Below are 25,758 nucleotides of genomic sequence, written 5' to 3'. Positions count from 1 at the left end.
GAATCATGCATAAAAACTTTCCAACCCAACTTACCCAACATAGCAACATTAAACAATCGGGCACTCCAAAAATCCAAACCCCTAAACTTCTTAGGCTTGATAAGTCAATTCTACCCAACCAAATACATCTTATGATGTTCCATCGTAGACCCCCCCCAATAAAAATTACAAGACAACTTATCAATAGTCCCACAAATAGAAGAAGGTAACCACACAGTTTGCATAGTATAAACAGGTAAAGAAGAAACATAATATTTAATAAGAACTTCCTTACCGGTGAAACTAAGCAAACAGGACCTCCAATTTGCCAAGCGAACCTCTACCTTCTGAATAATATCCTGATACAGCGCCACAGAAGACCGCCCATGAAGTAAAGGAACCCCCAGATACTTGCCTAAATTTGAGGTAACCGCCACACCCAATAACTACTAGAGCCTATGTCGTATAGGAAGAGAGACCGTCTTGGAGAAGAAAATGAGAGATTTGGCCAGATTAGCCTTCTGCCCACTACCTCCGCAAAAGTCCACCAAAACATCATGAACTACTTTAGCCTGCCGCACAAAATCTTTCCCGAAAATAATCAAGTTGTCGACAAATAGCAAACGACTAATAGGAGGACCATCCCTTGAAGCACAGGCCGAGACCCACTTTTTCCTAACCATCTGACGGTGAATCAATAGAGATAGCCCCTCCATACAAAGGACAAACAGATACAGAGATAAAGGGTCACCCTGACGCAGACCCCGAGAAGACACAAAATAACCAGAAGGACTCTCATTCCAAAGCATTGCCAAAGAAGACTGGGCAAGAGCACTCATAATCAAAGAAATCCATAAATCAGGAAAACCAAAAGAAACTAGAACAAACCGTAGAAAATCCCAATTCACTCTTTCATAGGCTTTTTCTAAATCAACTTTCAAAGAAAAATGACCCATTTTAAACTTAGATCTCCACAAAGAATGAAGAAGCTCCTGATTGATAATAATATTATCAACCATAGTATGTCTCAGAATAAAGCTACTCTGAAAAGGACTAATCAACCCATCTATAAAGGGTCGCAATCGAAGAGCCAAAACCTTCATAACCACCTTATGTAAGACATTACAGAGAGTGATCAGCCTGAACTGAGAGATAAATTTCAGAGCAGCAACCTTAGGAATGAGAACAAATAAAACCTTTGGCCAAATGGCGATCCATCACACCAGTAGAAAAACATGTGATTAACAAAGGAGACCACCTCATCACCTACAATATCCCAATACTTCTTAAAAAGTAAAGGTTGGAATCCATCAGGCCCTGGAGCTTTAAAAGAACCTATACTAGAGACCGCTGCCCAACCTCATCCCTAGAAACCGGCCTCATCATATCTGCCACAACATCTGCTGATAAATGAGGAAAAATAATACCAGAGAACACAAAAAAAGAAAAATAAGAATCAACAGAAAACAAAGAAGCATAATAATCATAGGCTAAACCCTTTAGAGTAGAAGGATCCGAAATCCAATCACCATCATCATTTTTAAGACATTCGATCTTATTTTGTTTTCGATGAACCTGAGTAACAACATGATAATATTTAGTGCACTGATCACCACCCTGAAGCCAAGAACTGCGAGATTTCTGAAACCTCCTACTGCAAAATCAAATTATACTGAGATAGCAAATCATTCTCTAGATACAATGATTATTACAGTCCTTCTCTAGCAAACCCTTCTCTTTTTATTGACCCTTGGCTGTAGGGTTTCAATCTTAGGTTCTTTATCATTTTCTTTCCATTTCATACTATATACAATGATTATTATACACTCTGCACTATTAACATCAATTATAACAATCTCAAAGCCCATCAAGGGCAGTACAATCCATTATCAAGCCCATGAAAATGCATTACAACCCACAAGGAGAAGAATACAAATTATACTTAAACGTTTACTTTCATAATGTTAACATCAAACTAGATTAATTAAAGAGCAATTGCCCATGTAATACCTTCATCATATGTAAAAATCATATACATATAGTAGCTTCAAGAAAATTAGAGAGAAGATCTACAAAACTCGACAAGCCTCTTGCTTAAAGAAAAGTAGGGCAAAAAGCAATAATAAGTTACTAAGAAGTCATATTTGGTGTAGATGCTATTAAAGAAGATGCATCATCACCGTAAAGTCATACAAAAATTATAATTAGCCAAATTAATGATGAAGGCTATGCCTCACAAAAGCATTTGAAGGAGCCTCTCCCTCTCCCTTCACTTTTTCTTCCTATTGAAACTGATTGATGATGAACCTTTTTGAATTAGTTTAAGTTAATGTACAAACGTCAATCATCATTTGCAAGTCTAACAAAAATGAACTTTTTAGACAAATTGACACACCCTGAGATGAAAAGTATTTTGTGTTCTTGAGTTAGCATTTCAAAGATAGTAAATCTCTAATATTAGAGAGGAGAATTTGATTTCATCAAAAGCATAAACTAGTTCGAAGAAAAGCATTAAAAAACATTTAGATTTCGTTTGGTACAGATAAATTCTATGAAATTAATTTGGAATTTTATATTTTTTTACCTATTTAAATCAAGATCGGACCAAAATCAATTGAACTGAAAATGATTCGAACCGATTAGTTTCAATAATAATAATAATGCATCAAACACACTAATGTATCGCCTAATGGCAAGTGTATGTACGACCTGACAACAGATCTAGTTAACATTACCGTATTTTTATATTTATTATTTATTATAAATGAAAATGAATATTACTCCAAAATACTTTTTCATTATATCCTCAATAGATTTTCTAATAATAACTTAAATATTAATGATATTTTTGACCAAAAAAAAAAAAAAAACACGTAAAACAAACTATAAAAATTTAAATTTCTTAACTTCGCGCTTTATAAAGCAGACTCAACTAGTGGACAAGTGAGATTATAGTGCAGAAACACATCAGTTGCCACTTCAGTAGAAGGAAATAGAGAAGTTGGGACATGAAAAGCACATTTAAGAACCATCTTTAAAGTCATTGCATTACTTACAAAACAAGTGGGAGCTCACTTCAGCGGCCAATTCACAATTCTTTATTCATACAAAGTTTGCATTACAATGGTAACATTTACATTCATACTAATAAATAAAAATCACAATCCATTATGCCACAATTCTGATTTACAAAATTCTAACAAAATTTCATTTCTACCAAAGCCTGCAACCAGTAATCATTAGAAGAAGATTAGTAAAGGTTTAGGTGATAATCCTTCCTTGCTTCTCATTGTTGAATCAAATTTTAGAAACTTCATCTGTTGGGTCTCACAAAAGGATAAGCGGCCATGACAATAATGAGATCGCCTTGATAAATTTGATTCATTGTTTTGCTCGTTTCGTAAACTATTTAGATAAAGAAATGAATGTTACAGAACCTTTTTTAGCATAGAGTTTTTTCTGTCTTCCTATTTCAAGAAGAAATTTTATGGATGTTCTTGTTTTATTATGTTGAGGTAATTTTTACTAGATTTTTTCATTTAATTTTTCCAGGTTAAGTTCGGAATGCTTTATTAATAAAATAAAATTAGTTGACCGATAAAAAAAAGATTAGAAAACGAAAAGAAAGAAAAATGAAAAGATGCCATTGACAATTTCCTTTTTAGTAGAATCAAGCAATGACATTAAAGAGATGCAAAAGAAAAAAACTTGGTCTTCAATGACTTGTCCATCCCTTAATATACAAATAAATTACTCATATTAGCATTAGAATGAGTTGATACAAGAAAAAAGAGTTGGTAAAATAATAATAATAATAAAAAAAAGCTACTGTACATATAATTTGATGCGTGTTTAAAAAACATTATCCTTGATAATTCACCCACACGGGATGTATCCATCGAGATTCAACAAGCTCTTCTATAAAATAAATAAGAAGTAAGAGCAATAGAAAGCAGAAGAACCAACAAAGGAAGAAGAAAGAGAACTAATATTTTTCGTGTTTTCAAAGGCTATGCAGTGAAGTATTTATAGCAAAATATCAAAGAAAATAGAGGGGCTGAAAATCTGGAGCAGTAATACACCATTGAGGAAAAATAAGGGGAAATCAAATTAAAACTTTTAACAAGTCAAAACACTAGCTCATACATCTATTTTGCTCTTACTAGCCCATCAAAGAGAGTTCAATTGTAAACCAAGAAAAAAGCTTTACTTTACCGAAGTTGGAATATTGTTCTGTACTGTAAAACATGCCTATAACTATCTATAATTCCCAAATGCAAAACAAAAATTTTGGTTATGTAAAATTGAGAGCTTTCTCCAGCAAATCAAGATTCTCAAGTTCAATGTTGGGAAGATCAATCATCCCAGACAATGGAAAATCCACCAACCCTTCGCAGTCGGGCACAGAAAAATACTCGGTATCATTGACACCACCAAAGAATTGACCAAAATCATTACTAAATTGTGAGTAACAGTCACCATAGTCGTTATACTCCATATTAGTTTCCTGTTTAATCGAACTTTCAACTCCATTATCAAGAACCGAAGATGGCGATGGACGAGAAAACAAAACAGAACTAGCATTGGATTCTTCTGATACAACTTGTGAAACCATCATCGTCTCAAACTCCAACTCCTTTTTCCTATAAGCAGCAGCAGCCATCTCCTCGGTATCAAAAGTACCAAGCCATAATCTAGTCCCTTTAACTGGATCTCTAATTTCCGCTATATATTTCCCCCATGGCCTTCGTCGAACTCCTTTATAAATAGATGAACACATTCGAGTTCTCTTGTCACCCAACTTGGTGCTAGTATAAACATTACTTTTGGTTTTGGTTTTGCAAGAATTCTCAATTCTTGTTTCATATTGCATAGTTGAAAGAGTAATCTCTCTTACAAAACGCTTACCATTGCCAAATAATCGCTTGCTGCTTCCATTAATGAGTTCTTCATCTTCATCACTTGATGAATCTGTGGCTTCAGGGTCATGATATATAATGCGAACTTTTCTTGTTGAAATGAAATTGTTTTGTTTGATTTTACTTAAATTTTGATCCAACATTGGGTTTTTGAGTCCTGGCATTGTATGAAACTGTGAAATTTTTAAAGAGAAAAACACTATCCCAAAGGAAGACTAGAGAATCTGAAGGGAGACAAGGAAAATCTTGAAAAACCGTTGATAACCAGGAAACCCAAAACACCCAATTTGAATAATAAATCCTTTGTTAGACAATCCTCAAAGCAGCAATAATCCCAAGAACAATTCCTGCACAAAAAACATAATAAACAAAATAAACACAAATGTCTAATATTTCTCAATTCTTATGTTTTTTGAATTTGAAAAAAAAAAAAAAAAAAAAAAAAAAAAAAAAAAAAAAAAAAAAAAAAAAAGAGAGAGAGAAAACGTAAAACCCACATACCGTTTTGATCTTGATCGTATAACAATTGTCAGAATAGTTTGTTTCTTGCTTTTCTCAAGGCGCCAAGATTGCTTACAAAGAGTGAAGAAGAGACAAAGAGTTATGCAGAGACAGTGTAGAGAGATCCAGAGCTTTTTTGTAGCTCCAGTTACCTGATCAAACCCACAAGACATAAGTTGAAACTTCTCTGTTTCTCCTGTCTCTGTTTTTCTTAGGAGTCTGAAGCAAACAGGGAATCATAGAAAGTCAAAACATATATTGATTATTACGAATTAATAGATGCGAAAAGAGATTTATTTCCTAAAATAGTTAAAATTATGATTATAAATCAAGAAAAAGAACAACACGCATGATAGATTAACAATAATCAAATGAAAATGGAAACAGAAACTAAGATTGAAATAAATGATTTTTATACAAATTTAAAATTTTGATTCTTACCCAGATTAGATGAAGTAAATATAACCCTTTTTGAGCTATATGACTATATCTCTGACTCTCTCGCTTTAGAATTTGTAGAGGAAGAGGAGTAGTAGTAGAGACAGGCTCTGTATGTGTTCTGTTTCTCCTGGAGAGGAGAATAATCCGGAAATTGAACTTCAAATAGGAACTTTCAATGGGCCCCTTTTAACTGTAGTGTGCTCCAAGCATGCACCATCTCACCTTCCCTTCCATAATTAAATTGTGTAACAAAATATCTATTATTTTTAAAAAATTTTGATTTTTTAATTTCTTAATGCAATTTTAAATTATTTATTTATTTTAGTTATATCTATTAATATGTAACTTTTTATAAGTTAAGAATTTAAACACCTAATCTTTCCTCCTATGACACATGTTGTTAATTTCTTTTCTTTTTTTTTTTTTTTTTTGGAGAAAACATTCATCATATATGTTTTCTAACTTTTCATTGAAATAATAATTGATATATATATATATATATATATATATATATATATATAGAAATAATTACTAATAAAATTATTTTTTTCAACTTAGTAATCAGTTTAATAATAATCATAATAAGTAAATATTATTATAACAAATTAATTATATTTATCTATATAATATATTAAATTGGAAAATTATATATTTATATTAAAAACAAAATACATAATCTATGGTAATTTATAGAAATAATTATATTTTTAATAGTCATGTTATTTAACCGTACTAAAATTTTATCAAAATAATTCATCAAGTAATACTATGTATCCAATTATTGAATTTTTTTTTTACTAAGAAATCCAATTATTGAACTTGAGTTAATATGATTTTGTTGATAAATGAGTTTACTCCCATTTAATTGAGTTCTAGTCAATTACTCTAATATAAATTTGATAATATCCTAATTTAATTTAGCATGTTTTCTTGCATTTACGGCAGAATAATAGAACTGTCAGAGATGTCTACTTACTGCTAACTATACAAAATGACACTACTCCAATTATCGTTTTCTCAACCTTGTCTCAATGGAACAATAACATTGTCTCGGTCGAAATCAAGTGTTCTCAACCTAAACTATGTCCTTTAAAGTCAGTTATCAATTTTTAAAAAAAAAATGATATCTTTAGCTAGAAAACTAAAATCAAATAATTATACCACAATCAGAATGGTTATTTTGTGCAATTTATAGTTAATTTATACCTAATAATAAATTTTAATCAGACTCAAATAGCAGATAAAAATTCTAATGAATTATTAATTCAATATATTTAGTACTTTAATATTGATTTCAGTTATATCCTAATTTAACTTCGTATGTTTTATTGCATCTATGTCATAATGACGTATCCTACTCCAATTGTCGTTTTCTCAACCATGTCTCTCAATGGAACGCAACATTGTTTTCTCAACACTTAACTTTGTCGTTTTACGTCCTTTATCAATTTTTAAAAATAAAAACAACATATTTAACTGTAAAATCAAAATCAGATATTTATAGCCGAATTCATTGATATTTTTAACTTGATAGTTCTTCGGTTCATAATACTTGTTACATTTAAGAAAATAGTTTATTTTAAAATATTTATCACATTTATAGTTTCAAAAAGTAATAAATATTTTTTTTCATGTTTACCCTCTATATATTAACAATAATTATTATTTCAATTTAATGATTTTTTTAGAGAATTAGTATTAAGTTAAGGATAATATAGTCAATTTACTCAATAATTATTGTAATTTAGACAAATTTAATGATTTTCTTGAGGGATGTGAAATTTCAAATGTGATCAGTATTATTAATGAGAGGTAATAATTAATTTGTACTACTTGACAAGAACTTTTATATATATATATTTACTATTTAGTAAAGATTTTAATTAGTCTCAAATAGCCGATAAAAATTCAATCAAAAGCGTTTTGAAATTGTTTTTTCTATTAGCTATCATCTAATTTTTTATTTATATTTTATTTGGACTATGATCCATATAAAAATTAATTATTAATAAAATCAGGATAAAAGAGACGGAAAAGACATATTTGTCCCTGAAATGTACTTTCATTTGCTCTGGTGAATGTAAAGTAATTCCCCCTAAAAGAATAATAAATGCTACCTAATATTCTTGAAAAGAAACTGTGCAATAATGCGTAAGCGCTTACTCAGCAATGGCAAAGAAAGAGAACGACAGATGATAATGTAAGTTAAGGTAATATTTACAAGCTCGAAAATGAATATACCATTTATAGTGTAAAAAAATTAATAACTATGATTTTGCTGATAAAAAAAAAACTATGAAATAAGATTTTTTTTTTTTAAAAAAAAAAAAACACTATGAAATAAGGTTCTCGGAATCTCGGAGAATATGCGTTCGTAAGATACATTTCTATAGTTTTTGAGGGTGTAACCATTAATTTCAATTTGAACTTTTTAAATGGTTGTAATTTCAATTTAATTGAATTTTATACCTAAGTAAATTATTAATCCAGTTACAATTATATCATAATTTATTTTTAGAGTATAATTACACCTTAAATTGCATCTTAAAAGCAAATTAAAATTGAGATATTGATTTAAATAATGTAAAGATATACCTCATAACTAATCCAATTTTGATTTAGTTCTAAAGTCAAAAGTCTAATCTTTATTTTCTTGTTTGATTTTTTTTTTTTACCAAATAAATTTGTTTCGTCAACTTATAATGTCTAGAAAAAATTTATTTTATTCAAGTACTAATCTAAACCAGTAGACCCCACATACAGCCAACTTAACTCAGATAACAAGTAAAAATACCTTATCAAAATATCAACACTCACCAACAACAATTCAACAAAAAATAAAAAATGCTAACCAACATCCCATATTAACATAAAACTAAAGCAAGAGTCAAAAGAACGAGGTCGGCCTATTGAACGCTATTTCTTGAGATGAGAAAAGATTAAAAAAAAAAAAAAAAAAAGCCGGTAATAAAGGGAGTTTGCAGCCAACCTGAAAGAATAAAGTATCAATGTATCTAAGCAACAAAGGGAGAAGTAGCATCAATACCCTTTTTTGTCGGTATATACACAAAATGATTACATAATTGACTTATATATCTGAACTCTATTGAATTTAGTTGAGCTATTATACCATCAAATTATTAAAATTCTTCCAAACCTCCAAGGATAATTACTTTTTTTAAATAATCCATCTAATTTTCTTGTTTAAGACTACTTTTGTTCCAAAATATAAGTTATTTATTAAGATTTTTGCATAGAGATTAAGAAAATAATTAATTCTCTTAAATTATAATAAAACTAAGAGTACTTTAACCAAGTTATCCTTATCTCAAAATCAAAAATAACTTATTAAGGTAATTTATCTAATATAGATAAGGATAACATCGTAAAAACATCATTTATTACCCCCTTGCTCAAAACGATTTATATTTTAGAATAAAATAAACACAAAAAAATGACTTATATTTTGAGATAAAGTGAGTATATGAATACTTAAATTTGATTTTCTTGCTTATTCTTTAAATACTTGGATTATAATATTTGTTTCCCTTTTAATTCAAATGGTCCATTTTGCATTTGCTTTTGTGGAGTTCGCTTTGCATTATTTCAATCAAAATCATAATCATAATTTGTTTTTCAGTTGCAATTGCAATATATTGATAAATCCAAGATATCCTAATTTTTAAGGTGCTATTACATTTAGATTATAATTAAAATATAATTATAATTCAGTTGATAAATTCAGTGTGTTCAAGATGCAAGAGTTAATTTAGGTTGAAATTATAACTACTAAGTGAAATTGACAATTAGGCTTGTAAATTGTAACAACAAAATTTAAAATTTAGGCTCCTTTTGTTTCTGAAAAATAATTTACCTTTAAAAAATATTTTCCAAGAAATGACTTATTTTTTATTATTTGGTTACAATATTGAAAATAAGTTAAAAATATTAAAATTTTTAACTCATCACACTATAAAAATACTATTAATAATAAAAAAAATTTCACATTTAAAAATTTTATTGCTAAATATAAGAAGAATGCAAAAAAAAAAAAATTATGAAAGTCGCCGATGACAAGTGGTGGTGGCCAACGGTGGCTGGTGGTGGACGGTGGTGAAAGGTGACTATGGTAGTGACTACCAATAATTAATAAATTAAAGAATATAGATTTATAAATTTATAATGAGTTTGTCGAGGTCCGAAAAATGTTTTATGTTCTTGAAAATGTGAAGCTATTTTCTTTGACCAGAAAAATATTTTCTGTTGATTTATTTTCTTGAACGACCCAAACAACAGAAAATTGTAGAAAATATTTTCTTATAAGTTATTTTACGGAGATAAATGGAGGTAATTCACAAATCAAATTAGAGTGAAATTGTAAGTTTATAGTTCTTGAATATTAGTTATAAGATTGATATTGAAATAAGAATTCTAGCTAATAATTATATGAGGTAATTTACGGAATCTTAAGAAATATAAATAGGAGGAATTATAATTTATGGTATAAACAGGTAATTAACGATATTATAGAAATATGATTGTAGGTTAATATAAAGTAAAATTTAATTGGTATTATTATTATTATTATTATTATTCTGATGATAAAATACTACTTAAGGAATAGTATTCTTAATGATTATTATTATTACTATAATTAAACGATTTATTGAAAAGGTATAAATTAGAATAAATAAATAAATAGGGAAACTATATGTATATATATATATATATATATATATATATATATATATAAACATATAGTTTAGTTTGATATGTGAGTAAAGCTGAGTGGTAACCAAAACTAATAATCAAGGTAAAAATACGTTTCTCGAATTAGACCTCTAATGTAGAATTTTCTTATTATGTTAGATGTTTATAAAGTCCCAAAAGGTGAAGACAAATGCTGGAAGCGTGCAGTAATAAAGATAGTCTTTTAAAGGACAATAAAAAACTGTGAGTAGTGTTAGATAACTAGTATCATCCGCCTGCATTCATGCATTCACGGCTAAATGTTATCATGCGTTATTTTGTTGAATTGCCATATTGTGCTGCACTATTTATTGATATTAAAAATTACTTGATTATCTGTGATGTGATATTGCTATGCCTTATTTGTATGGAATTAGGATGAAGTGGGTCACCATGGGTTTGTGAGGATGGTCTGTGATATGGATCCTGAATATGATATGATATTTGACTGTCGGCTGGGTAATGGGAGATCGGCTCCCCCGTGTGCACCTGATGATATGGATTATATGGAAACCGCAGAGTAGCCTCTTTGGGCGCACTTGATGATCTAGATTTGATCGCTGCCCGCAGGGTGGCCTCCTATTGTGTGCGCCTGATAATCTAGATTTGAGGGAGATGACAGGGATGTCGCCTGTCGGTATAAAAAAAAAAAAAGAGAGAGAATGGAAAAACAATGAGAGGACTGGTCAGTGAGGATTAGACCAGTTGGCCGTATGGGAGATCGACTCCCTGGTGCACATGTATGAGAGGGCGAACCATGTGTGAGGAAGGCTCGTTGGGGTTTCAGGTGACGCCACTGGCTAATTTCCACGTGATGTAATTATATGAAGATGATAACATTTGTGGTTGTTGTTGTATTGTCATTTGTGTGTGAACTGCATGGTCATATAACAAGTCGAAAGACTAAAATGATTTATTTTAGATTTGTATGATTGTGTGGGGTGAGAGGGTTATCTAATCCTACTCAACCCCCCCCCCCCCCCTCAATCCTTCTCAGATAATAGATGGAACGAAGAATCCTGGAGTCCAATCGAACGAGATACGGATCAATAAAAGTAACAATCTTTGTATTGAATATGTAAATGCAAAGGATATTGAATTATGGAGTAGAGTTCCGCAATTGTATTCTAAATGGGTTGTAAATGAATAAATAGAGTACATATATTTATTATATGGATTGTAATTTGGATATATTTGTGAAATAAGTTATTGGCCTGAATCCACAATTGTGAATAGAATGCGAGTTTTAAGTAATACAGGCTTACTACAGGCTTCGGGGGCTTTAAGTCCACCTAAGTCCTAGTGCCGGTCCAGTCTATGGAAATGGATCGTGATAGTTATATTAAGCCTTATTTAATTAAAAAAGTATTTTTTATTTTTATAATTTATCAGATTTTTTTATTGAAATAACTACTCTCTATTCCAAAAAGATAATCCATATTTTCTTTTTGGTTTGTCAAAATATATTCCACTTTTCTTTTTTATATTATAGTTAATTCTTAAATGTTTACTATATCCTTATTAAATTTTACCTTGTTTTCAATGACCCTTATTAATTTTTATTTCAATATAATAATTACTCATGTGTCATTTAAGATGAACATAATAAGGAAGTTATATGAATAAAATTATTATTTAACCATATTTCTTAATTTGTGTGAAAATAAAAAGTGAAATACCTTCTTGGAACGAGCAAAGTATTATTTTGTATAACTGGATAATGAAAATTTGTTGGTGTCCATGCTTTTTTTTTTTTTTTTAAATTTTTTTTTACACCCAATTAGAGAAGTCTCCTTGCGCAGATGGCCGAATTTTAAAATTAATTTTTATTTCTCAATACCCGTTGACATGATCAAGAGCAAATAGAATATTTGCAAAACAACAAAAAGAATATCTAGATATACAATAATCTTCTAGTCCTAATATTTAAATTATTTTTTGAAAGACTAATATTTAAATTCTCTCACATATTATTATCAAAAATTAAATATTGATCAACGAGTTAGAAAGTAACAATTATCAATAATCTCTCTCTACATAAAAAGTTTAATTCAACTAATTCTTTATGTTTACACATTGATATTTTAAAATGAAAAAACAATTCTTAAAATTTTTTTAATTTACTTATGCCTTGATTCTTTAGTTAAATTAACAATTACTAAAAAAGAATTTCTATATAAATCAAGATTGTGTTTTTTTTTTATTTTTTTATAAACAGTTTATTATTAAACTTGTTATACAAAAATATAAAAATATATTGATTTATATTTCATATTTGTATATAGTTTTCAATTCATAAAATTTATAGTTTGATTTTTTCTAAAAAAAAAAGAATTTTTATAGTAGTAAAATTTGGGTTTGCATTTGTTTTTAACTACAAAAGATTTATACATTAAGATATACATATGATTTGACAATGGACGTGGGATCAAATCTCCCATCCCTAATACTAAAAAAAAAAATTACGAAATATTTTTTTTTTAAAAAGAGAGTTATTAAAGTTAAGTTATTTTCTAGATACTCCTATAATATGATCTTCGATATTGATTGTATTATGATGTTCTTGGCATTGTTCATTATAGGAAAAGTAGTAGTTAGTCTTTGTATTCTCTCTTTTTTCTGAAAGAAGAAGAAAATTAAATTAATTTGCTGTTGTTGCTTGTTTACATATATTAGAAAAATTTTATAAATACTAAAAAAAAGAGAGAGAAACCTTTAGCATAGCTTTATATAGTTAGATATAAATACAGATAGACAGATGAAGGCATCTTTAATTAAAATAATAGCTATAGTAGAATAAATAAGTTAAGTTAAATAATTTATAAATTTAGTATTCCCTTTCAAAAAAAAAAAAAAAAAAAAAGAAAGAAAAAGTTTAATTTATTATATGAATTGTAGTGAAATGACATTTATAACTAAACAAATCCTTGAAATACTATACATTTTAATTCTTTATATTCTGTGTCTTTGGAACCTACAACCTCACAATAAGAAGCCAAAATGGATTGGTTTTATAATCCTTAATTTTTTTATATGCAAAATAAAGTTTTAATTCTTATATTTTGAGTTCTACATGGAAAAATATTTAAATGAATAATATTCTAATCCTAATATTTATCTTAAATACATCACTTAAATATCAGATTAAGCCACCAATTATACAAATTTGATTCTTGAATTTTAAAATTATTAAAAATAGATTTTTATTAATAAAATTGATCATTTTCTTTTTTTTTTGGAAGAGAACAGTCATCATTTTCTTAATTAAAAAAAAGTGTTATCTAATTTGATTTTATCAGGTAATGGTTTGTTAATTAATTAATATATATATATATATATTTTCAAATAGAATAAATCCATACACAGTAACAGACCAAGATGATTAACCACTGAAATACTCTCAAATCCCAAATCATAATTCTCTCATCCATAGCCAACTTCTTCTCTTCTCTGCAGATTGCTCCCTTCTCTGTGAATGCCTCGATTCGACGCGTAAACACAAAACCCCAGCTATCTCTCACTGCCTCTCTCTCGGATGGCGTCTCCTTCGCTAATGGATACTCTTTTCCAGCGCACACTAGATGATATAATCAAAGGCCTCCGCCACCAACAAACCGGCGAGTCGGCATTCATTTCCAAAGTTATGGAAGAAATTCGACGAGAGATCAAATCCACCGACTTGCATACCAAATCCATAGCTCTGCACAAACTCACATATCTAAATTCAATTCATTTTATTGACATTTCATGGGCTGCTTTTCACGCCATTGAGTGTATATCTTCTCCCAATTTCTCTCACAAGAAGATTGGTTACCTTGCGATCTCTCAGTCCTTCAACGAATCAACACCAGTAATTTTGTTGATCACAAATCAATTGAGGAAAGATCTTAGGAGTAATAATGAGTTTGAGGTTAGTTTAGCTCTTGAATGCTTATCTACAATTGGTACTGTTGATTTGTGTAGAGATCTTACTCCTGAAGTTTTTACTTTAATGTCAAGTTCCAAGCTCTTGGTTAGAAAGAAAGCTTTAGGTGTGATTTTAAGGGTTTTTGGTAAATACCCAGATGCTGTTAGGGTTTGTTTTAAGAGATTAGTTGAATGTTTAGATGGTACTGATCAACAGATTGCTTCTGCAGTAATTGGGGTGTTTTGTGAGCTTGCTTCGAAAGACCCAAGATCATATCTTCCTTTAGCACCTGAATTTTACAGGGTTTTGGTTGATTCGAGGAACAATTGGGTTTTGATTAAAGTATTGAAGATTTTTGCAAAGTTGGCTCCTTTAGAGCCTAGATTGGCTAAGAGAGTTGTTGAACCAATCTGTGATATCATGAGGAGAACTGGAGCAAAATCATTGATGTTTGAGTGTATCAGGACTGTGGCAACTAGTTTCACTGATTATGAATCTGCAGTAGAGCTAGCTGTTGCAAAAAATGGTGAGTTTTTGACAGACGATGATCCAAACCTTAAATATCTTGGATTGCATGTGCTATCAATTATAGCGCCAAAGCATTTGTGGGCAGTGTTGCAGAATAAAGAGGTTGTGATTATGTCTTTGAGTGATGCTGATCCTAATATAAAACTTGAGTCATTGCGGCTAGTTATGGCAATGGTGTCTGAGAGTAATGTGGTGGAATTTTGCAGGGTTTTGGTCAACTATTCACTTAAATCTGATCCTGAGTTCTGCAATGAGATTCTTGGTTCAATTTTGTCCAGGTGTCGCCAGAATTTTTATGAGATTATAGTTGACTTTGATTGGTATGTGTCACTTCTTGGGGAAATATCAAGGATTCCACATTGCCAAAAGGGGGAAGAAATTGAGAATCAACTTATTGACATAGGTATGAGGGTTAAGGATGTTAGACTACCGCTTGTTCATGTTGGTCGTGACCTGCTGATTGATCCTGCGTTACTTGGGAATCCTTTCTTGCACAGGATATTATCTGCTGCTGCTTGGGTGTGTGGCGAGTATGTGAAATTTTCAAAGAACCCAGTGGAACTTGTGGAAGCACTACTGCAGCCTCGCACTAGTCTCTTGCCTCCATCAGTCAGAACTGTTTACATGCAATCTGCTTTTAAAATCTTAATATTTTGCCTACATTTTTACCTCTTACAAAGGGGATGTATTGCTGATGATAAGGCGTCAGAAGTTATGGATTTGGCATCCCAAAGGGAATGCTCAGGAATGTCTGATTTGGCAACACACAAAGCATCTGCCTGTTATGAACAGGAGGAAGGATTCAATCCAAGGGATTCGAATAGATCATATGAAGATCTTTCTATTATAGATGGTGGAGATGATCAAACAACTTCTTCTCCTGGGAAAAGTCTCACACATGAATCTTTTTCTAACCTGTTAACCTTAATTGAATTGGCCTTGAATCCACTATCTAGAAATTATGATGTTGAAGTACAGGAGCGAGCACGGAATATACTGGGATTTGTTGAATTGATAAAGCAACAAATATCCGATTGTTTCTTCCCCAAGGACGTGAATTTGAAGAAGGAAGATGTGAAAGTATTCAAATTTGTTGAGTTGGTGTATGATGCTTTCGCGGAGGAGCTTGGTCCAGTGTCTGTAAATGCTCAAGAGAGAGTTCCTGTACCAGATGGGTTAATGCTTAAGGAGAATCTTTCGGACTTGGAAGCAATTTGTGGAGATGTACAACTACCTTCATCAAGTTCGTTTTCTCTGGGAAGTCCTTATGGGGAAGATGTTGGTGCTTCTCCCATTACCCAAAGCAAAGAAGAGTCAGAACCATCAAGTGAGTCCACTTCATTGCTTGCTGAACATCGTAAGCGACATGGATTATATTATCTTCCTTCAGAGAAAAATGAAATCTTAGCAAATGATTATCCACCGGCCAATGACCTTAAATCCAGTATTGACACCCATGATGATGCTCAAGATCTAGTTAAGCTTGCTGACCAATCACTTGTATCAAAGAGAAAGTCAAGCCTTGCAAAGCCTCGGCCGGTGGTGGTGAAGTTGGATGAGGGAGATGTACCCCTAACTGCCAAGAAACCAGATAGACAAGATGGTTTACTTTCTGGTGCTGTTCGAGATATTCTTTTAGCTAATCCATCTGATGAGACATCTAGTAATAGAAAAGGGAAGGAGAAACAGAATGTTGATCCTCTTGAATCGAGAGAAATATTGGGTGGAGAAAAGCCTGACCTTGGAAATCCAAGTTCTAGAAGAAGCAAACACCGGAGCCATGGTAAAGAGAAAGGCACGAAAAGTGTAGAGAAGAAGAATGCCGATGAAAATGATGATCATGGAGAGAAAGAAAAGCATAAGAGTAGACATCGCCATGGCAGGCATAAAACTCGACAAAGAGCTGATGCGCCAACCTTAACTGTGGTCACACAAACACCAGTAATTCCTGATTTCCTTCTATAGCATTGAATTTATGTTTCAATGCTTCTCTTGTGGCTCCTGAGAACTTGGTTGATGTGACCACACTGTAATCTGCCACCTTGACTGCTAAGGTTAGTGTTTTTTTCTTATAGATTTGGTACATTATTTTTGGTTACATTTTTTGGTTTCTTGGATAAACATCTAAACTTTGGGATTTGTTTTACATGTTACACATTGTGAAAAAGATTTAGAACCTGAATTGTAGTCTGTAGAAATTGAGATTGTCAGTTGGAAAAAGAAGGGATTTTTTTGTTTTCTTCTTCAAAAAGGGAAAGAACTATAGTGCCTGAAATCAACCATTTGAATAGTGCTTTATCATTTATATTCTAATAGTGACACACTTGTTCTAAATTTATAATCTTTACATGCCTCGATTGGGTTGGTTGTGCCATTGGTTTAATTTGCCATATCTGTACTGTTCAGCATCATTGCATTTTAGAAACACCTGCACCTGCTTTCTATTCCTTGTAAAGCCTCATTTTTTAACTCAAATTGAATTGGAACCTTTCATACTTGGTATTTGAATCTTTCGCTCTTGGCAGTTTGTTTGCCAACCAGATGCGGTCTAATTAGTTTTTTTCACTCATGTGAGGAGTGTGAGGTTTAGGTTCGATAACTTTCGATCACAAGAGTTTTCACTAATTTGGTGAATAAAGAAGAGAACTACCCTTCTTCTTCTTTTTCTTCTGATGTAGCCTGGAATGTTCTTTTGACCTTCTGGGCCTCCTAAAGGAGAATAATAATAATAATAATAATAATAATAAAAAAAGAGGAGCTTGTCTTGATGGATTTGAGTACCACATATAGGATAAAACCAAGAATCTTCTAGCAAACTGGCAATCGACTATTGCATCTATAGAGGTTTCTCTCTCACAAATAAAACCGGGCAAAGTTCAATCATAAACATACAAATACATTTAATTATAGACCTTTTTGTTTCCTTGACGCTTAATTGAAGGTTAAAAAGAAGAGACCGATTATGATAATAGAAATTCTTTCCGTTATTCTCCAATTAAATAACATAACGATATTAAAAATAATATGATGTACTGATAAATTAAATACAATCATTTACCAAAAATACTAATTTAATGATTAATAGGATATATTAAAATTTCTAAATTTCATTCATTATTCCCCTTTATTCTACATTTATATATGTTATATACACACAAATTATTTCGTTAGTCCAATATTTTATCAAATACATTATCATTTTTTACAAAGAATTATAATATAATATCAATATTAATATTAAAAGATTATCAGTTAGTACATTTGATTAGCTGTTTTGTTTTGGCAAGATTTTAAGTTTCTTGTATCAAAATAGAGCAATACAGCGCAAATTTTCTTTATATAGAATGATATGAATGAAGATATGACTATAAAATTATTTTGTTTCTATTATTTATTTACAGAAATAGGAAAGTAATAGACACACAACTAGTTGCATAATATTATTTATTTTGTTTTTCCTTAATTGCTTTCTCTTCGGTTGTCGCTTCTTTTTCTTTTCCTTTCTAAGAAAACTCTCATCGATCAATTTGATCAAGCTGGAGTCAGTGGTTAAATTTATGAGATTTTATTTGATAATGGGCTAATTCAATTGCTGAAGCCAGTAGTAGTCTTCATACCCATACCCCTCTATGTTCTCAAAACATTAACTTTATTTCTATAATGACAATAACAAAAATAAAAATTGTCTCGTCTGAATCATTACAAATACTTTCACATTTTTTAACAAAATTATTACATTTTTCAGATTTTATGCATTTATACCTAAGAATGACAAAACGAGACATCCGAGTAGGTAGGTAAAGCTTTGAAAGGATGAAGGAACCGAGACAAAGAAATGAGGGATAATTTGGTCTTTTCATATAAATTAATGGTAAAAAGTTTGAAAACTACCGGAATGATTAAATCGTGGGTTAAAAACTTGGGGAATATATTTGATAAAAATAGAGAGTGACTAGTCATGACAGTTAATTTTAAAAATAATAATAATAAAAAAAATTACCCGACAATTTATTACCCTCCAGTAACACATAGACGAAGTACCCAACGACGTCAGATTATATAAATGGTATTTAAGTTGGATGTGAAGCAAAAAAGCAGCAATAATTAATGGTAATAACTAATTTTTGGTTAGAATATCTGTACATGCACCAAATTTTTATTTCTCTACGTAGTAATCTCACCGTTCCACTTTAATAACAAATATATATTTTACCTTATTTTATTTAAGTGATCATTTAGAATTTCAACACTATATTAATTATTTTTTTTTTCATTTTACCTCTATTTATTAAGTGTAATTTATTTTTATACATACATTTAAGAATGACAATTTAAACCTTATATCATGTTTTTTAGAAAATCAATGAATTACAATATTTTCTTAATTCTTATTATAAAAAGAAATGTTGCTGTTAAAGTAAAATAAGGGAATATAATTTTGGAGATAGTATTTTCTTATATGAAAGTATTTTCTTATATGAAAGTATTTTAAGGAAAATTTATTATATCTAATTAATGTCCATATATTAAATTAATAATAAATTATTATTTGAAAAAACTATTTTAGAGTATAATATCCATTTTAGTCGTTTATATATTTTTATTGAATTTTCTTTTTAGTGAAAAGATGATTATAATACGTTTTCTTTTGAATTAGGAATGGACAAAATATGATAAAAATCGATTTATCGAACCAAATTGAAGTTATTCCGTAAAAATGGTAAATGGTATGGTAATTGATTTGATAAGTTATTTAAAAAAAAAAAAAATAAAATATCGATCTATCAATTTACTTAAAATTGTGTCATTTTAAGTTTTTTTTTTTTTCTGAAAAAAAGTGAACCGTTCAATTCGATAAATCCATCGGTAAATGATAAAATTCAGTAAATTTTTTAATTCAATAAATATATAAATCGATTAATGCAAAGGGTGAAATGTGCATTTTTAATTTCAACCAAATGAGTTTATTAATTGATTAGATTTAGTATATATGGTAGGCTCCAGTACCAAGTACGTAGGGCATTCTCAGCCGACTACTGTATTTTAATTTTGATTTATTTATTTTCAATTATTTGAACAATCTCTGTAGAGGGGAAGCTCAAGCTTCTTGAACCTATACAAGAATCTCTCTCTCTACCTATAAAACGCCATTAATACCAAAAACTTAATACTAATATTTCAATTCCATCAGAAAATAAACGTTACTAATTGCACAGTCAGAAAGACCAAGACCTTCCATCTCTATCTCTCCTCTCTAATAACCACCATGAAGAATATAGACCATCAAACCAAGCTCATCAAGGGTGGCCAACTGCATCTTCATTACTTATTTATCTATTTCCTTGCTTTGGGTTGCAGTTTGGGCTTTGTTCTAACTGTTAGTTTTTATCTCAAAAACATTTCTTTCAACTGCCAATTCAATCAAATCTCAATCGAGAGCCAAATAACCATTTCGCCTCCGCCACCGACGATTTCACTTTTCTTACCAATTTCAAATAAAGCCACAGCTGGTATTGTACCTGAAGATGAAACAGTAAGTCTTACCGGGCTTATTTCAAATCAAACGATACCTCGTACTGACTATGTCTTGCATAATATGGCAGATAAAGAGCTGCTATGGAGAGCATCAATGGTGGCTCGTGTTAGTGAATTTCCATTTAAACTCACACCAAAGGTTGCGTTCTTGTTCTTGACAAAAGGATCTTTGCCTCTGGCTCCTCTGTGGGAATTGTTCTTTAAAGGGCATGAAGGGCTTTATTCTATTTATGTGCATTACAGTCCATCCTTCAATGGAACAGTGCCTGTAGACTCCGTGTTTTATGGCAGGAGGATCCCAAGCAAGGTTGGTCAATTTATTTCTTTTTCTTCTTCTTTTTTGCTTTTCATTGATAATGCATTAAGACAACGAAAGTATAACTCGTTTGGAAACAGAACCAATATCATGGTTTTCTTTTTCAAAATTTTTATCAATTATATGCAACATTTTAATATAAAACAATACAAAATTAAAAATAAAAATTGGATACTATAAACTCAGACTTTATATAAGAACAAGTTTATTAGTCATTAGATTATAAAATTATAAGTTAATGATATAAAATACAGTTTATAGCATCCTTAAAAATAAATGCCTAATTTTCTATTTATTTAATAAAATAAATGTTCTTCAAAGGCGTAGTTTAGTAGAATTTTAGTTTTCTTCTACAGGGATGGAGCCATAAGTTCATTATTTTAGTGGGCAGAATTCAAAAATTCCATTGTTTCAGAGGATCCCTTGCCCCTCTCTCCTCTGCCATTGTTTTTTAATAAATGACTCACCAAAATTGATGAGAAATTTTGGAAATGAAACTTCATTTCTCACATTTTAATTTAAATCAAGTGAATAACAACTAATTAGGTGTAATTTAGTTGGCATGAGTAAAACTATTAATTCCACATTTCCATGTATTGCCATTATTTAAGTTTTCATTTCTCAAAATTTAATTTTAAAAAAATGAATAACAACTAATTAGGTGTATTTTAGTTGGCATAAGTAAAGCTATTAATTTCATATTTCTATATATTGCCATGTATTTAAGTTTTCATTTCTCACATTTTAATTTTTTTTAAAAAGTGAATAACAACTAATTAGGTATATATTTCTTTTTTGGTAATAACTAAATAGGTATAGTTTAGTTGGCATAAATAAAGCTAATAATTTCATATTTCCATATATTACCATGTATTAAAGTTTTCTAACGGGAAATTCAGAATTTCCTTAGATAAAATTTTACACTGTATTCAATATATTTAGTTGTTATTTCAATCAAATGGTATCACAATTAGCAATTATATGGAATTAGAACTCCAAAATCCCAAGAAACGTACCATAAAAAATCACTCTAGATTTCCCAAGGATGGTTCTTACAGTAGCTGAGAAGTTTATTGGATTCTTTAGGGCCCAAACTTTTCTCTTACAGTAGCTAATGGTTCTTACAGTAGCTAGAACACTAGTTAATGCTATTGCTTCACAAATGCAGGAGACACGATGGGGGGAATTTACAATAGTGGAAGCTGAGCGCCGCCTATTAGCCAGTGCACTACTTGATTTCTCCAACCAATATTTCATTCTCCTTTCGGAATCTTGCATTCCTCTCTTCAACTTCTCCACAATCTACAATTATTTAATGGGTTCAGAAAAATCTTTTGTACAATCTTTTGATCTACGAGGTCCAGACGGTCGCTATCGATATAATCCAAGAATGAGCCCCACAATTATGCTCGACCAGTGGCGAAAAGGTTCTCAGTGGTTTCAAATGAAGCGTAACATCGCCATTGAAGTAGTGTCTGACCGGAAATATTTTCCGGTCTTCCAGAGATTTTGCAAGGGTTATTGTTATGCTGACGAACACTATTTGCCAACATTTGTTGGCATCAAGTTTTTGAAGAAGACTTCAAACAGGACCTTGACGTGGATCGACTGGCCAAAACGTGGGCCGCATCCAAGTCATTATGGGAGAATGGATGTTACTGTAAATTTCTTGGAGAGTTTAAGGAATAAGGGCCCATGTGATTACAATGGGAAGGAGAACAGTATTTGCTTCTTGTTTGCAAGAAAGTTCGTGCCTAATGCTTTGCCTAGGCTTCTGAGATTTGCTCCTAAGTTGATGAAATTTTAGTTGACCTCCCATGTGTTAGTGTTAATCTTTGTTGGATAATAAATTTTGGGGCACAACAATATTACTGTGTTCTGTTAATTGATTTAATTAGTTACCTTTTCTTATAGATGGTAATAAGCTCGTTAATTACAAAATTTAGATTTTAAGAATTATCTTGGTTTTGTTTTGACTTAAGATAATCCTGAAATTGTAGAGAGAAGACAAAATAATTATTAAAGAAGCCAAATGCAACAGACTAAATATTAGTAAGGACAAAAACATAGACCAAATGAATTAGACAAACGATATCACTGATATGGATAATATGCTTGGATGGATTTATCTTACGGTTCGGTTTTAGAAAAACCCATATTTTATGTCCGGTTGGATTGGTAGAGGATTGCATTTTGTTTTCGGAGTATAAGAAAAACTTATATATATATTTCAAAATCATAGAATTAGACATGTTATAAGAATAAAGTCCAATTTGCCACTTAAATTTGAAGAAAAAAGGCAGAATACATAGATTCACTTTATAATTTTCTAAAAATTTTTATTTTAATTTAATTATTACTTTGACCTATTGAATATTTTAATTTCACCTATTAAAATTATTATTAAATATTATTAAATATAAAAAGAAAATATAAAAAAATATCTACTGTGATAGTCGATGGTGAATCCATAAATATATATTTATAAAATTATAATAAATTTTATCAATATCTATAAAATGTTTTTCTTTTAAAAATGAGAAGTCATTGTCCTTATAAATGATTTAATTTTTTTTTATCAGAAAAATATTTTTATTGACTTATTTTTTTTAGTACATAAAGTATCGGGCGAATCTGTAAAGTATTTTCTGATGACTCACTTTCTAAATAAAAATAAAACTTAAATTATGTTTAAGAAATAAAAAGAGTTAAAATCTGTCAATCAGGTGATGGTCTAATTGATCTTCTTATTTATGTGAGGAGCGAGAGATCTCGACTTCAAGTCTTTTTCAGCACAATTGTTTTCACCAATTTAGTAAGTCAAGAGAAATATTATCTACGGTTATATAGCTCACAGTATTATTTCGGTCTATAAAAACCTTTTGATGAATTAAAAAAATGGAGTTAAACTCTAAAACTTTTATTCTAAGGTCGGCGACTCGACTCGAGACTAACCCACTATTTAGACTAATTGGGTCAAGATCAGCCCGGGCCCGGCCATAATCTTAAAAAAAGAAAAAAAGGGTCCCCAACTCTTTTAATGATTTGCTTTTCAGTTTTGATGACAGGCCTTGGCGGCATTACGAGTGTAGCGAGTGGTCCATCCTAGGATATTTTACACCTATATTGTAATTAATATTATGTTATATTTAAATTAATTAAATCAATGTCACTTTTTAACTATAAAAATTCAATTATTTTAATTTGCAACATTACACATTTAAACTACTTTTCTTTCCTTAAAAAGATAAGAATATTTATAAACCAGTTTATTTTGAAAAGTTTTTTCCTGAATACATTTTCAACAGTTAAATATTTTTCGGTTAGCAGAATTAATTTTATGATCGGGTCGAGTAATATTTATATAAACTCTTACAATAATATATAGCGACTTTAAATTTTAAACTTCTGAATTTGCATGTAAGTTCAATTTTCAAATATATTTATGTAGAATTAATTTTTAGTTAATTTATATTTAGAACATATATAATGATTTTATAATTAAAAATGAAAGGGAATGAAATTTTATTTTTTATTTATAAAAAGTAACATGATAAATAGTCCATTTCTAGCAATAAAACAGAGCTAAATAGAAATGGAAAAAGCCATCAGGGTATTGTGAAAGTACTAACAAACTTCTCGACAGCAAGGAGGATTCTTCCAGCGGCGCATCCAGTACACTGAATATTCCAACATCCCTCAACTTGATTACGTATCAAATTGGACGTTTTATGACGCTTGCAAATAAATTAAAAAACCACTTGAAAATTAAGATTATCGGTAATTTTTTATAATACACAGTAAATAATCATCATTTTTTCCTTTTCACCCATCAAGGCTAAATAGCCAAAATAATATTATTATAGATTTTAAACAACTCTTATTATTATAAAAATTAGAATTTAAAATCTTATGCTACTCAATACCTTAAAAGATATATATGAAGATTAATATGATCATATTTGACTATCATATGATTAACTAGATCATATCAGAAATGAATTCTTATGACTAGAAAGACTCAAGACTACCAAAACCAGTTTTTCTTTATAAAGGAGAGGAATGCTATTTCTTCAGTTTAGATGAAGTAAAAAAGAGAAGAACGCATACTCAAATAAATACTATTCTTTTAAGCCTATAGCTAGCTATATTCTACTGTGGAAAGAAAGATAATAGATATTGTTTGTGTCGAAAGGTTATGAATAGATTGGCTAGTCTTCTCCCAATATCTTGATTTTGAACGACGATGTACCGTAAATCCATATATAATATATGGTATAAGCTTAAAAAATTAATCTCTAATTAACAGTTAGATGAAAGATTAATCTCTTTCGAATTGAGATACCGACTTTACAACTTGACTATGTGAATGTTATTTATTACGCTTCATTCACTAAGGTAAATGGTTTATAAATAAGTATTTCTGGTTTAACTGATTGTGAATGTATTACACGAGAAGCATGTAATAATGTTTTGTTGGGGCTCCACGTAGGCTATAGGTACTCCTTCTTGGAAGCATAGTAATTGATTGACTACTTTCATCCGGCCAAACACTCAACATTTCTCCCAACTAAAGGAGGCTAATAATATATGCTGTTGTTATGCGTATCTCCCATTCAATCACTATTTGATCATAGCCCTTCATTTCACCTGCCTATTGACCAGAAATATATGATCAAAAGATCTGAAGGGAGATATTACAAAGACAAGATAAAAAAAGGTTGACTTGAATGGAGGTTGACGTCAAAGTCTTTTAACTCTTTACATCATGTAAGCCTAGGACGCCACGTTCTCTATCTTACCAAGCTATTTCCTTTATCATTCCAAGAAGGTTCTCTTTATTATTTTTTTACAAACTATTTGCTAAACTTTATATCCTTTAT

The 25,758-nt window shown here is 30.2% G+C and overlaps 3 protein-coding genes across 3 annotated transcripts; 2 read left to right on the top strand and 1 right to left on the bottom strand.

Moving 5' to 3' along the window:
- Positions 1-4,063: 4,063 nt before the first annotated feature.
- Positions 4,064-5,981, bottom strand: LOC105650698 (ethylene-responsive transcription factor ERF118). Its single transcript, XM_012237642.4, has 3 exons — positions 5,841-5,981; positions 5,400-5,618; positions 4,064-5,245 (listed from the first exon to the last, which is right to left on the bottom strand). Exon 3 carries the CDS (start codon positions 5,060-5,062, stop codon positions 4,274-4,276), a length of 789 nt encoding a protein of 262 aa, XP_012093032.1. The 5' UTR covers positions 5,063-5,245; positions 5,400-5,618; positions 5,841-5,981; the 3' UTR covers positions 4,064-4,273.
- Positions 5,982-13,957: 7,976 nt separating this feature from the next.
- DELTA-ADR (delta-adaptin) lies at positions 13,958-17,337 on the top strand. Its single transcript, XM_012237643.4, has one exon. The coding sequence runs from the start codon at positions 14,125-14,127 to the stop codon at positions 16,987-16,989; it is 2,865 nt and encodes a 954-aa protein (XP_012093033.1). The 5' UTR covers positions 13,958-14,124; the 3' UTR covers positions 16,990-17,337.
- Positions 17,338-20,132: 2,795 nt separating this feature from the next.
- LOC105650700 (hypothetical protein) lies at positions 20,133-22,776 on the top strand. Its single transcript, XM_012237644.4, has 2 exons — positions 20,133-20,866; positions 22,044-22,776. The coding sequence occupies exons 1-2, from the start codon at positions 20,291-20,293 to the stop codon at positions 22,680-22,682; spliced, it is 1,215 nt and encodes a 404-aa protein (XP_012093034.1). The 5' UTR covers positions 20,133-20,290; the 3' UTR covers positions 22,683-22,776.
- The last annotated feature ends 2,982 nt before the right edge of the window (positions 22,777-25,758 follow it).

Source organism: Jatropha curcas, chromosome 5, assembly GCF_041381405.1.
Source record: "Jatropha curcas cultivar XTBG-Jc1 chromosome 5, XTBG_Jcur_1.0, whole genome shotgun sequence".
Taxonomy (NCBI): domain Eukaryota; kingdom Viridiplantae; phylum Streptophyta; class Magnoliopsida; order Malpighiales; family Euphorbiaceae; genus Jatropha; species Jatropha curcas.
This window is presented reverse-complemented; position numbering and strand designations above follow the sequence as displayed.

What these genes read in the sequence shown, in the direction of transcription:
- LOC105650698 (XM_012237642.4), bottom strand. Translation starts at nt 5,062, where the DNA reads ATGCCAGGACTCAAAAACCCAATGTTGGATCAAAATTTAAGTAAAATC.
- DELTA-ADR (XM_012237643.4), top strand. Translation starts at nt 14,125, where the DNA reads ATGGCGTCTCCTTCGCTAATGGATACTCTTTTCCAGCGCACACTAGAT.
- LOC105650700 (XM_012237644.4), top strand. Translation starts at nt 20,291, where the DNA reads ATGAAGAATATAGACCATCAAACCAAGCTCATCAAGGGTGGCCAACTG. An exon ending in GCAGGAGGATCCCAAGCAAG is followed by an intron (nt 20,867 to 22,043) that starts GTTGGTCAATTT and finishes TCACAAATGCAG; the next exon opens with GAGACACGATGGGGGGAATT.